This window comes from Diadema antillarum, unplaced genomic scaffold (genome assembly GCF_040938485.1).
Source record: "Diadema antillarum isolate AM-2024a unplaced genomic scaffold, OU_Dant_1.0 scf00000109, whole genome shotgun sequence".
NCBI classification, from domain to species: domain Eukaryota; kingdom Metazoa; phylum Echinodermata; class Echinoidea; order Diadematoida; family Diadematidae; genus Diadema; species Diadema antillarum.
Genome location: NW_027270998.1, coordinates 1,677,504 through 1,690,710, shown reverse-complemented (window position 1 = coordinate 1,690,710; position 13,207 = coordinate 1,677,504). Strand labels below are relative to the sequence as shown.

Below are 13,207 nucleotides of genomic sequence, written 5' to 3'. Positions count from 1 at the left end.
CACCTCCTAATTTCAAGCTACAGGTGTAGCCGCGTAGGGGTTATAGTCTCATATTTATACAGATGAGGACTATAATGAATAAGAGCTGAATTTGATCTTGGGGAACCATTTAGTAACGGGTAATAAATTTTATAGGCCTACGAAAACTAACCTATAGGCTATAGGCCTAATAATGTGGCACACGATCCGCACCACGGAATTTCAGGCATCCTTTAATCACAGTGTCAACTGTCTTTCCTTGCAGTCTTTTACCCCACTTTTCCTCATGTACTCATCATTTTTGCACGGAGCAGGGAAATAGGAGACTCCCAAAACGTTCTCTCACATCTCCCCGCTTGAGATATCGGATAGAGGGTGATTGATCGTACACCACAAAGAGTGCTTGAGAACCTCTTCGTACACACCACACTTTCGAGTGCTGGCATCAACGTACGTACAGTGTGCGATCGCGATGCGACCAAGACAGATCGTTTACCGTCTCTATGGCAACACGGAAAGAACCGACCGCACAGAGTGTGTGAACACTGCGGAACACTGCGTTGTTCTTGCGATGCATGTGATGTGTTGGTTGGTGGACAAAATGGTACGCGCGTGCACCATTCTATCCAACGTACTCTGTATATGTACGGGTTCTCAATCCTCTCACGCACGCCCTGTATGCCCGTGGGTGGTGATAAACAACGATGGTTGGGTGAATGATGGATCCGAAAATGTGTATCGATTTCTTGATCATCCCTTGTAACGCTGCATTCCTATCTAGCCTAAATTCTGTCAACGAGTGAGACTGCCAGTTCAAGCATGGATGAGAAGATGCAGCGGTAGCAGACAGTTTACACAGTATGTAGTTGAAACTCGTTTTCGATGTGGTTTATTTCTTGTCGATCGGGGTTGATTTTGTTGTTGATGGGGTTGGGCCCTACGCTACGCGTGCATTCTTCGAAATGGTTGGGTGGCATAGGGCCATAGGGGTCTGCTGTCAGTGTCAAGTGTCAGTGCATGGTCGTTTGAATGGAACAGGTGCATACACCAGCCCCTGCATGGCTGTGAGTTGGGTTACAGAAGATTCTACACACAGGCAAACGGACATGTCATGTCAGACAATATTTTTTGTCGGTTTCTTTTTCATGTTCCAACCCTGACTGTCCTTTCCTTTCCTTGGCCTGCTTGGCCTCTGGGAGTCTTGGGCTTGACCTTTTTCTATTGATGGTGTCATCATAGAAATTATATTAACGTTAGATAATATTACAAGAGATTCTAATGTTAGGCCTACATCTACAAGACTCCAGGCTACATGTATAGTGAGGTGCCCGCACCTCGTCAGGGGCCCGAATACCGTCACCCCGCTTAAAATTGTTTTAAGCGCACTAAACAAAAATTTATGCCCGGGACTGTGTTCAGTACACTTGAAACTTGGCAGGGCTACCACAACCAAGTAAATTGTGGTGAAAACCGAAAAGTTTTTCGCGAAAATCTGAAATTTAATTGGAATACGTGTTATAAGTATCACCACTGTCCCCACACGCATCTTTTACGTGTATGTCTATGGGAGCATCACGGTCACCCGCACACGTCTTTTACGTGCTTTGTCTATGGGAGCGCGGGTGACGAGTTGCGGGCCCCTTCCTTAGCGCGCAACTTTTTCGCATTGTTTGCGTTTGACGACGATAGCAGCAAATTTTCGATATCAATCAGTGAACTTGTGATTCCATTGGAATTTTCAGCATTTTTCCTGTATGCATTAGGAATACAGTCCGTCTAAAGCAACCCGAGTAAAACAATGCTTAGCTAGGGTTTTCGACACCATTTTGTCTCACCAGCCAAGCTTCTTATCTACACAGTTAATCCCTTGTACAAACATTGACCTATAACAGAAGAAAGTACTCCTTTGAATCCATACACGAGTGGCAAAATTGATCTAATTGGCAAAGGGTCTGGAATTCAGACTACCCTTATCTAGAAAACGGTGTCGAAATAATCCCCAGACCCGAGTTAGGAGAGATTTTAGAGGTGCAACTCCTCCTCCAACTCGGGTTTGAGGATTATTTCAGCACCAGTTTGTAGATGTGTAGTCTACATCAAAGACACTTATACATTTGCGGCAGTGGAAATGCATTGCTGATGACCAAATTACTTCTTGTTGCATGATTGTGATGTGGGCATCGTAATTTTGTGTTAATTTTCTACCAAACACAAGCTGCACGATTTTTTTTTATTACGTATTAAAGAAAGTGCAATCTTTATTTGTGCAGGAATTTTTTTTTTCTCTGCAAGAGTTCTTTACCACTCTAGTCTAGGGATTGATTCAACACTGTTTTAGGGGATTGCAAGGTCTAAAACCTGAATTGTATGAAGAAATCATATTCTGAGAGGTGGGGAAGTCCCTTCCAACCTCCCCGGCATGTAGAAATGGCAGAGAGAATACTCATGACAACATAGCAACAGCAATGTGCGGCAAAGCACTCTGATGTGTGCGTGCACCCATGCATGCAGTCATTTTACACTTGCCAGACTGAGATAAAAACAAAGGAGGGGGGGGGGGGTCTCTGTCATGAGAGAGCTAACCGTTGGTAATGCTGGGTATGGCAGTTAAATCCTAATAGGATTAGGATAGCAGCTTCTCTTGTGTAAACATTCAAAACGGTGAGTTCAATTTAGACGAGGTGTTCTCGTCATGTGTGAGTTGGGTTTCAAAGAATTTCAGTGGCGAAATGTGATTCAAATATGTGCAAACATTAACTATGACGAGGTACGGGTCACCCAAGTATACATGTACATTATAGGCATAGCAGAGAAGGGGGTGAACTGAACGAGGGGATGAACCAAATTGGGTATAGAACTAACCGTTAGGCTTACATCATACATACCAACGTAGGAGTAAGACCCAGCATGCAGAGACTACACAGGTAATGTTAGCAGATTCATGCACTGAATTTCTTTTGAAACTAAGTTTTCGTTTGTTTTAAGCAAGGGGAGCAGGTAAAGAGTCATGATACAACATTTCCTGTCAGCTGAGTGAAAGTTTACTGAAAAATCAGCTCTAAATTTCAGCATCATTTTGATTTAAGATCATCCCTATTTTCTACTGTTACAGATTCATTTAAAAGGACACGGCTTCACATTGTAAGATGGCAGGTTCCAGTTCTGCTGTCACCATGTCCAGATATCAAGACAATGTGCGCAGGACAGCGCCTGCAGCTTCCTCGAGGATTCCGGTCTCTCAAAGGCGCGACGAGGCCCGCCACGTCAGTGCCCCTCACCGCTCCAGACTGCTCATGATGCAGGAATCTTTTCAGAAGAAGCTGATGAAGGAGAAAGAGGAAAAAATGTTAGCCATTTACCAGCGTCAGAATGAACAGGGTCTTCAGAAGGTGCAGCGGTATAACAGCCAAGAGGGCAACAGCCAAGGCATCGTCAGAGACTTCTTCCGTGAGAGAAGGGAGATGGAGCAGTCACAGAACTCCTCTAATGTCATTTCCAGGGACACACACTTCCAGCAAAAACTGAAAGCGAAGAGGAAGGCTAGCAGTCTAGCCAGCGATGTTGAGTCGATCAACAGCCAAAACAAAGAAGTTGCAAACAAACACCCACATGATGAACAAAGGAGACTTGAGAAGAACAAAGAGCAAGAGATGCAAAATTATTTGACAAAGCAGCAGCGCCATCAGCAACAACCAACAGGAAAGGCAGCTAAGGGAGTGGTACGGTCAAATCCACTGGCCCCAATTAAGCGCGAATCCATGAAGAATAAAACGCAAAATGCTCCTTCCAGTTATGATCACTTTGAGACATCAGAAAATTTGCCCAATGATAGTGATGATGATGATGGAGATTACAGCATGAAACCTATATCTAAGCCGCAAAAAGTTTCTCGTCATCTTTCGAAGCAAAAGACAGATTTCAGTGACAGTTCTGACAACCCGTATAGAGGTCACCCGCAGGGTAATCACAATCGTCAGCCACAGCAGCAAAAGCCAATGAATTCAAGAAAGGTTGCCCCTCCTATTGCCAGGGGGAGATCCAATCAGAGAAAACCTCCGAAGGAAAAGCTGTCTGACTTCCAGAAGTGGCAGCAGGAGCAAGACCTTGAGCGGCAGGAACGCTTGAAAAAATATGATGAGAACACCAAACCTAAGACTGATTATATGGTGGATTATGACAGGGAGCTGGAGCAGGAGATGAACTCCGCCAAGGAGAGGAGGAAAAAAGAGTATGAAGACATGATGGCCAAAGAGCGCGAGTTAGAGAACTTGATCGCCAGACACAAGAAAGACTTGGAAAAGATGGAGGAAGACAACAGCAGTGATGAAGAGGATTCATTCACCCCTCGAAAACCTCTGCCCAAGGCTGCTCCAAAGAAGGCATCTAGAGTGTCTTCAAAGATTGCGGAAGAAGATCCCTACGAAGATGCCGGCTACTCGCCTTACAACAACGATGACTACGAGAGCAGGGCTGGGGAGTTTAAATCAAGGCAGCGGCAAGCACTGCAGACAAAGCCCAAGGCCAAACCCAAACCCAAAGTGAAGGAGCAGGAGGACTTTGCCCCCTACAAGCCCCCCTCGCCCGTCCACCATGACACCAGTTTCTATGAGCAAGCTGGCGGGGAGGACGAAGAAATGGCTGACATTGATCTGGAGGAATGCCCTGTTTGTGGGCGGAGATTCGCAACAGACAGACTTGCCAAGCATGCTGTGGTGTGCAAAAAGGCATCCAAGAAGAAGCGCAAAGTATTCGATATGACAAAGCAGCGGACCGAAGGTACCGAAGTTGCACAGTATGTGAAACATGGCCAGCATCTCAAGAATGAACCAAAGGTATGTGAGGCTTCCTATATATAGCCACTTCTTGCAGTGTAAAGGATTAAGTATGTAGAGTTTCTGAGCAAGTGCTATTTTAGTAATGTGTCACGTTTATTTACTTGGTTTTCTCACCACAACGTACATGAGTACTTCTTGCACCACTTCGTTTGATCAGCATTTAATCTACCCTACACACGATTTTAAAAGGCGTTTAATACAATATGTTTTGAATTCAAAGTAATATAACAAAGTGTAAATTTCATCAGTCCTACATACATGTAGTACTCCAAGTGGCTGGTATTGGAGATTGATATTTTTCTTTGTAGGCATTTATGTGCCTGATGAAAGATTTTTCTTTTTCTTTTTCTAAGAATTGAATGAAACAAAAATCTTTATTAGCAGTAGTCGCTCCTATGTCACCTTGCTTCCATGAATTGTGGGATATTTCCCAGTACTCTCACAATTTGTGTATGAATGTGAAATGAACATACCTGTGCCCATGCTTACTGGGTGACTTTGATCTGTTTTCATTTCAGTGCATAGAGAGAATTTTTGTATATTGTAAAACAATATTTTGGCGGCATAAAGTTTTTGCCTATTGGAGCTGACGGCCTTTTTCGCGGCATGAAATTTTCACTAGTTGCCTCTAACATTCAGTGCATATAGTGTAGATAAGAACTTCTGCGTGCATTTTAATTTTGCAAATCTTGGCTCTTGCGAAATTTGCAAAATTGAAATGCACGCGAACATTCCTCGTTTAACTGTATTGTAAATCTAAAGTACAGTACATGCACTGTGTAAATGTCTTTGTTCACCAATATAAGTCTTTTCTTTTTGCAACTGTCAATTTTCTACTGAAACTTAACTGCAAGTAAAAATTGGAAAGTTCAAGACTTTGTCAAACCCTTCAAAATAGCCTGCTTTGCAAATTATAGTTGAATTTTTTTCATGTCATTTCATTGAAGGCTCCATTGTAAACATAAAATTGCAGCTAAATTTTGTTTGCAGTCGAGTTCCATGTGTTACTGTGAGGATACCATCTAACAGTGGCCTCATAGTCTGTTTGTCATAATTTCCTTCATTTCAGCAGACCAAGCCCTCAAATTGGAAACGCAAGCACGAGGAGTTTATACGTTCCATCCGAGACGCTCGGCAGACTCAGGCTTACGTGGCGCGAGGGGGAAATCTGGCAGACCTGCCGCCCCCACCCCCTTCAGAGAACCCCGATTACAAGCAGTGCCCATACTGTGAGCGACGGTTCAATCCGGACACTGCTGCCAGGCATATTCCGAAATGCAAGGATATCAAGAGCAGACCGAAACCTCCGCGCCGAAAGTGAGCCCAAGAGTGTCTGCCGTGAGTGCAGCTGAAGTGACACACACTGTTCCTCAGGAAACTTGTTTGTAATGTCATAGCATGCAGTCTTGTTTAGCCGTTTTGTGTGAATACAGATCTTTGGAGCTTCTAAAAGGCAAACAAACACAAAGGGGGAATGTGTCCCCATTCTGATTCCGCAGATTTATCTTAAATTCTTGTTCAAACATGAGAGTCCTTTTTCTGAGGCTCATCTAAGCTCTGTTGGCCAAATGAAATAAACAGAATCACAAAACCAGTGCTACCTCCTGTACAAAACTATTCTGTATGAAATTCAGAAGTTGAATAATTTCTACTAGAAGTGCTCTATGTGTTGACTGCAGGTGAATACAAGTGCATCTGAACATGGAGATTATCTGTAGATCATCATCCAGCCAAGCTACACAGATGCATGGATCTTTCACACAGATTTTCAAAGCAGAATGCAAACATTGCCATTTCTGCAGAATGGGAATAACAATTGAAGAATAATTGCATAACATTAGGTTCCATTGAGTTGCTTTATCTCAGTGTACATTAAAATGGGACAGTTTTACACTAAGCTCTTACAGGTTATGTAAGAATATGTATTCCGTCGCTGATGTACAAGCTGTAGGTTCTATTTTAGGAAGGTTCAGCAGCATTTTAATCTCTGTGTCAGGAACATTAGTTTACATTCATACATTTCTTCCCTACCAGTCAACGTCTTTGTAATGATTACAAATGTCACTAGCTTTCATGCAGCATTCCAAAGTATCAGAGTTGGTTTTCTCAGTCCCCAGGTGACGAACACATCTGTGGACATCATTCCTTTGTGGTTAAACACGTCATAAGTCAACCAGTCAAACAGAGAAAACATGCTGAAGAGTATGATGTTGAAATGGTGCTCTCTGTCGTTTCACATATAGTTTGTTGCTTTGTTTGAAACTTTGTATCGACATCAGAAAGATGTTTATAAAGATTCGAGGCAGCAAAAACTTGTTTAGTAATTGCTCAGAAGCAACTGAACAATCTTTGATCTTTTTCTGTCAATTTTATGTGATGTACATTGTAGTGCATACTTCTCGTTAAAACATGCAAGTGTTGAGGCTGAATATTGTATTTTTCTAACAAGAGGTTGAGGGGATGTATTGTGAAGGGTACTCTATACACAAGGGTGGATCCAGGAAATCTGTAAGGGGGGGGGGGGGGAGTGTTAATTTTTTTTTCTATTTATTTCTTTTATTAAAAAAAAGAACATAATTAAGGGAGGCGTGCGCCCAGTGTGTCCCCCCCCCCCCCAATCTGCCACTGATAGCACTCACATGAATCAAAGGTACACTGTACACTCATGTGACATCTGTATTTCTAATTCAAGTTCTAATTTTGCAATATGACTTTAATTTGATGGCCTACTGAATGGTTCTGTAAGAAACTGAATGGTTCTGTAAGAAACAGAATCGATAGGTCATGCATGCAAATAGAAGATCAGATTACTGCAAATGTGACACAATTTTTATGGATATTCTTTTTTTTTTTAATTCATTATTGTCAAAGTGTGTCAGAGTGGTCACAGCAAGCAATTAATCTTCTCTAGTATACCAAGTATGTTTCTCTGAGTGAGGCTTAAAACTCTAGCATTGGTCAGAATCACAGGATTTCATATAGTTGTTAATGATCTTGACAGACTAGTGATTTTACTTGGCTGAATCTCCATATTTAGATCCATATGCATAGCCATTTTATTTGTTTTTGTTTTTGTTTGGGCTTTTTTGTTGGGGGTTGTTTAATTTGTGTCTTTTTTTTTTTCAGCATAGCTACAAACAATGTACCTACAAGTATGTATGTTCATCAAAACTAAAGGAAATTGGTTTGCATACATTTGTACACATATGTACTCCACATGAGCTGCTCGTCCATTTAAAGCTTGTCTTGAATATGAAACATTCTAGTGATTTTAAATAGCTAGTGCAGGGGGTATGTGTTAGAAATACAAATTGTATACTGGTACAGTGTACCAGTATTGACAAGAATATGAAGTAATTTTTCCGCAGCTCTGAAGATTTAGTGAATTCATTTGCGCATACATGTATGGCGTTGCATGTTATTTTGTGTGCAGATCTAACTTTGTACACAGATATTGCATAACTTGCACCATGGTTTAGTACCTATAGAAAAGGGAATTCTTTTTAAAAAATGAATGACATAAGCCAGTTGATAGGATGTCATAAGATGGATAAATCTACTTAGTTTCACCATGGAGCTACAATGATGTTGTAGCTCCATGGTTTCACGCCAGTTTACACACTGATATGTTATGGCAATAGTTAAACTATAGTAATAGAATTTTTGCAGTGATAGCTACTATTAATGATAATTCTAATTGCCAAAATATCACCCATTCATCGCTAGTTGTTTTCTTGTTATTGCTGCGGTTGGACAGCTACTGTGTGTACTACCACAGCAAGTCCTCCATATAAGTGTAAGCAGCCCCTGGTGTGTGTGTGTATGAAGATTCTAGTCGATGCTAGTGCCAATTCATTTGTCATCCAGAACTAGTGCTGTATTAATCTATTTATCATGTGCCTTACAATGCGTGTCTGGTGGTCTATTGTGAAGATTGCCTTCATGCGACAGACAGAGTTAACCCATCTGCATTCAGAGCCACCTGTTTAACTTCCCGTCGAGTTTCTTGTAAGAAAGGGAGCGGATCTCTTTGTTCAGTTAAGGCGTGCATTGATTTGCAGCCCTCTCGTTATTTCATAAGCCATTGTGCCCCCTTGAAGAATGGGTCATGACCCTGAGGAAAGCAGGACCCGTGGAGCACATGCATTGATCCCATCAGTCACTGAAGAGGTGTGATGACCTCAAATGACAGCAACAACCACTTGGACGATACTCATTAGCTGACTGTTGGGCTCTTTGGGGGTGATCCATTAAGCCGAGTAATCCTTTATCAGTGAGGTAGCCTGCTTTCCAGTGTTTTCACTGTTGCCAGGCGATATCTTTGTATAATGTACCATCCATCGTTCAACTCCCAATGGCATCGAGCATAGTTGCAAGCGACATCATGGCAGATGGTTTGCGTGGAAAGAGTGAATCCATGCAAGATGTTTCCACGGTGATATTTCAAATGCATCTTTGGTGAAAAGGAAAGCAGTGCACCACAAAATCCACCTGCTCTTAAGTCCTTGACAGTATGAAAAGTTATTTTTTTTAAAAAGTTATTTTGGTATTGTCAGCCTTGAAAGTGTCACGTGTTGAAATACGTGGATATTTAAGAGTTTCTCAGTTAATATTCTTCTGTCTTCATCTAACCTGTAATGTAAAGGCATCATATGCACAGTGCATTTTGTTTACCAACAGACCTAGCATGTGAATCTTAAAGAGTTTCTTTGAGTGCAGACTTGCAAGATTGCTGAAGCAAAAGAAGGCAAGCCGATCAAAAGTAGGTTCTACATTAGTGCTGTATTATATATCATCCTTGTCCAGTAGGCCCTAAGTGTGGCAGTGTGCAAAATATCTTGAGTAATATCTATTTTGATACTGACAACAGATTTGTACCATTATGCATACGGAACAAAGATTGTATCCTTAGCCACAGAGTGGACATCCATAATACACTAAGCAACCTGCTTCTTATCGATAATGATACATTGGTGATATCAAATTAATCACAGAGAAAATGATCTTGTTTATTTAAATCTTTATCAGTTTGGTATTGTTTACATGCATAAAGGAGTACATGTATGGGATTGGCAAAGAAAAAAACAGTGGATATTGGAAAATTTGAATGTATTCTATGAAAGCAAAGGTCTTGCTGCCACTGTAAATGTGTGCTTTCAACATACAGAAGTCTTTGAATGAAATTTTCCTTTCATACATGTTTTGTACATTAGCATGCATGTGTAAGTGGTTTTTGTCAGTGGATTCTTCCTGCTTTTCAGATTTGTCTAACCAGTAGACGTCAATCAAACAAATTCAAGAACTGAAAGAACTGATAAACTCCTGTTTAGTAAGTTATTTCAAATGCAGCAGTTAGACAAAGGATTTGTATCAGTTTAGAAAATGTTTAAAGTTTTGTGATCATTTTGTTTCCTACAGATGTACAAAAACAAGTAAATAATGTACTACGCAAGTGGTGTAATAGTCTCAGAAGTAAGAACACTATCTGTACAGGTGCAAATGAGATGCCATAGTATTTGATTTATATTTTTAAAAAATCATAACTTTTCACATCAGTCATTCAATTTTCCTGAAATGCTTGCTGTTTTGATTCTGTAATTTCACTGAAATTCCACTCTGATGTTTATATTTACAGCTAATTCTGTTGTGTAAACTGTACATGTAAATAAACGAAAGCTGAACAGCACATTTTCTTTTCACTAGTTTCTTAAACATTCTTCAAGAAATGTGTAAGCCAATTTTTCTTGCAGATAGGTACATCAAACTGGCTGAGACTGTGTACATGTAGCTGCTTAGTTCTCAACTGTATGTGAAAAACCATGTTTGACAGAAGAGCAGAATAGAAATAAATCATTTCAAATGCAGCTTCTATGGTAGCACATATTGTGATGTTTTGTAGCAGGCAGATTTATTAAACAGCGCTGCTAGAGCAAACATGTGTAATTATATATTTTTATACACATATTTTGTCAACACGATGTGACTTTGTGATATATGATTTTTTATGGTAGACTATTAACATGTTTCACATAGTATATCTATTCATTATGTCTTATCAATATAACTTATACAGTGAACCAATGTGATGCAGTTTTGTGCCATAATGTATTGCTGTGAGGTTTTGCCAAGTTCATAGAAAGTCACTTATAATATTAGTGTACGTGTATATATGATGTCCCTATTAGATGCAGTGAGGTTTGTTTGTTTTAGTGTGAAACCACCCTGTCGGTGCATCAAGCTGCATTTACCGTAAAATCATTGAAAACCATTGTGGGACTGAGTGAAGTCGTGTTTGCTTTACACATTGATGTTTACATCATATCTGATCCGGAAGGGTGTAAACAACACATTCAGTCAGAGCAATTCATAACTCTTCTCCTTTTCCGAGTGTGGCACACTGTGTCTGTGGGGAAATGGTGAAGCATTCGGTTCAAATCAGTTACAATCATCATAGCAATGATGTTATATCCCTGGGCTTGATGTACCATAATAACATGATGTCACTATTTGAAAGTCAAATTGGAATTTTTAGGATTTTCCTGTATTCTCCAGCCTTGAGTCCATTGATTTTTGCATGTTCTTCACAAATATGCAGATTTCCTCGTCGCTAAATTATACTTGTAATAACTTACAGTTTGATTTGAGTTGTATAATTATTATGTAACAGGTGCTGTCAAAATTCCGTAAGTAAACATTGAATTGTTCTTTTGTGATCCTACCAAGAAATTAATATAAGAATGTCTTCATTCTCCATTCATGGGATATGTAATACTGTACAATGATGTAATATTGTGTTTGTGCTATTATATTTGATTCTGCTGAAATATCCCCAGCTTAATAGTGATTTTGAGTATGAAGAAAAGAAAGCATTTCTTGCCAGTGTATTCTGTGTAACAATGTGTGCAGGAATAAAGATATAAGCCTTAAAAACAAAGAATGGGATAAATCACCCTTTTTTGTGTGTGTATGTGTACGTGCTGCCTGTGACAACGATGCAAAATGTTTTCTGTTTCTTATGTTAACGTGCATGTGCAAATGTGTCTGTGGTGGCAGAGTGGAGTATGTATGTATGTATGTATACCTTGAACTTGGAAAATTTTGCAGTGTAGATATTTTTGTGTATTTTGCACTCTGTGATACCAGCGCGAAAATGAAAGTAATATGTTGCAAAATTAAAATATTGTTTCAACAAGTACGATTAGGTGCAATACATTTCCACTTTGACAGAATACATGCAGAGGTGTATGAAGAGTGAGAGAGAGAGACAGACAGACAGACACAAGGAGAGAAAGAAAAGAAAGGCTGACATACTTTGTCTTTCGTTGCGTTTTTAACTTTCTTCCTGTTATTCCTCTCTTTTTTTCTTCTTCTTCTTCTTCTTCGTCAGGACCAGTCAGTCACAGGGGGTGTCAGACCCAAAAAGGGGAATAAGAGAATGAGTAGTATAATAATGGCATGTTTGTCATACTTTTTCATACTTTGGGTAACCCTTCATGCTAGTGATCACGTAATAAAGCAATATCCATACTCACGATGTCATTTTATAACAGTGTACACGTCACGCGCAATACTCGGTCATTCATCCATTCCTGCAGTTATGCAATAAGAACAAGGGTGCTTATAGCGCGCAATTCACCCGCGTCTCACTTGTGTTGATGCGCGCATTGTAATTTGGAAGTGATTGGCCTATACACTACAGAAAAATTATACGCTCTGTTACATCTACTGCTATTTGAACCTTCGAAATAATTTTCCGTTTTGGAGCATTATTTGCCGACCACGTTCGCATAACTTTGTGAAGGGCGGGATGCATAAACCTGAAATGAATCACGCTATATCTACCGGGTGCGGAGACCGCGTTGGAGATGGAAGTGTAAGTTTCTCATCTATTTCTGCCATTTCGTCTACCGTGTCGACTCATCCTTCATGGATGAATCGAATCTATTGTGAATAGATAGGTCTACGAGACAACTGAGATAACAAGAAACAGTTTGTGGATAAATAGAAAGAGCTACAATTAGTGTCGTCACATTTCAAATTGTTGACAGATACCATTTGCCATTTGGTACAGTAGAAAAAAAAAAAGATGCTTTTAATGTGCTTCTGATACGGCTTTTAAGTTTTAGAGAAAGGCATGCCGGGCCTAAATACATTGTAGCATTAGATTTGCTTGATATAATAAGAATAAAGAGCGACGCCAAATATTTTTTTTTTCCCTGGCCAAGAGGAATCTTGCTTGAAGATTTAAATTATTATGACTTAAAAGTATTGGTGATTATTGCGCACACCATGATAACCATTATAACTAGATATAATTAAGTCACTAAGAGACCGAGGGGCACAACAGGGAAGGTGCATCTCGGGAGTGCATCCCTTAGCCGAGCGTCAAGCCT

At 40.2% G+C, this 13,207-nt stretch overlaps 1 protein-coding gene across 1 annotated transcript; it reads left to right on the top strand.

Annotated features, from left to right (window-relative positions):
* Positions 1-698: 698 nt before the first annotated feature.
* Positions 699-6,135, top strand: LOC139719336 (uncharacterized). The gene is made up of 3 exons (XM_071630753.1): positions 699-837; positions 3,092-4,811; positions 5,887-6,135. Exons 2-3 carry the CDS (start codon positions 3,126-3,128, stop codon positions 6,133-6,135), a joined length of 1,935 nt encoding a protein of 644 aa, XP_071486854.1. The 5' UTR covers positions 699-837; positions 3,092-3,125.
* The last annotated feature ends 7,072 nt before the right edge of the window (positions 6,136-13,207 follow it).

Bases quoted from the DNA above. Each gene is read 5' to 3' on its own strand.
- LOC139719336 (XM_071630753.1), top strand. From the start codon at position 3,126: ATGGCAGGTTCCAGTTCTGCTGTCACCATGTCCAGATATCAAGACAAT. The intron at 4,812-5,886 runs GTATGTGAGGCT...TCATTTCAGCAG, and splicing joins ATCTCAAGAATGAACCAAAG to ACCAAGCCCTCAAATTGGAA.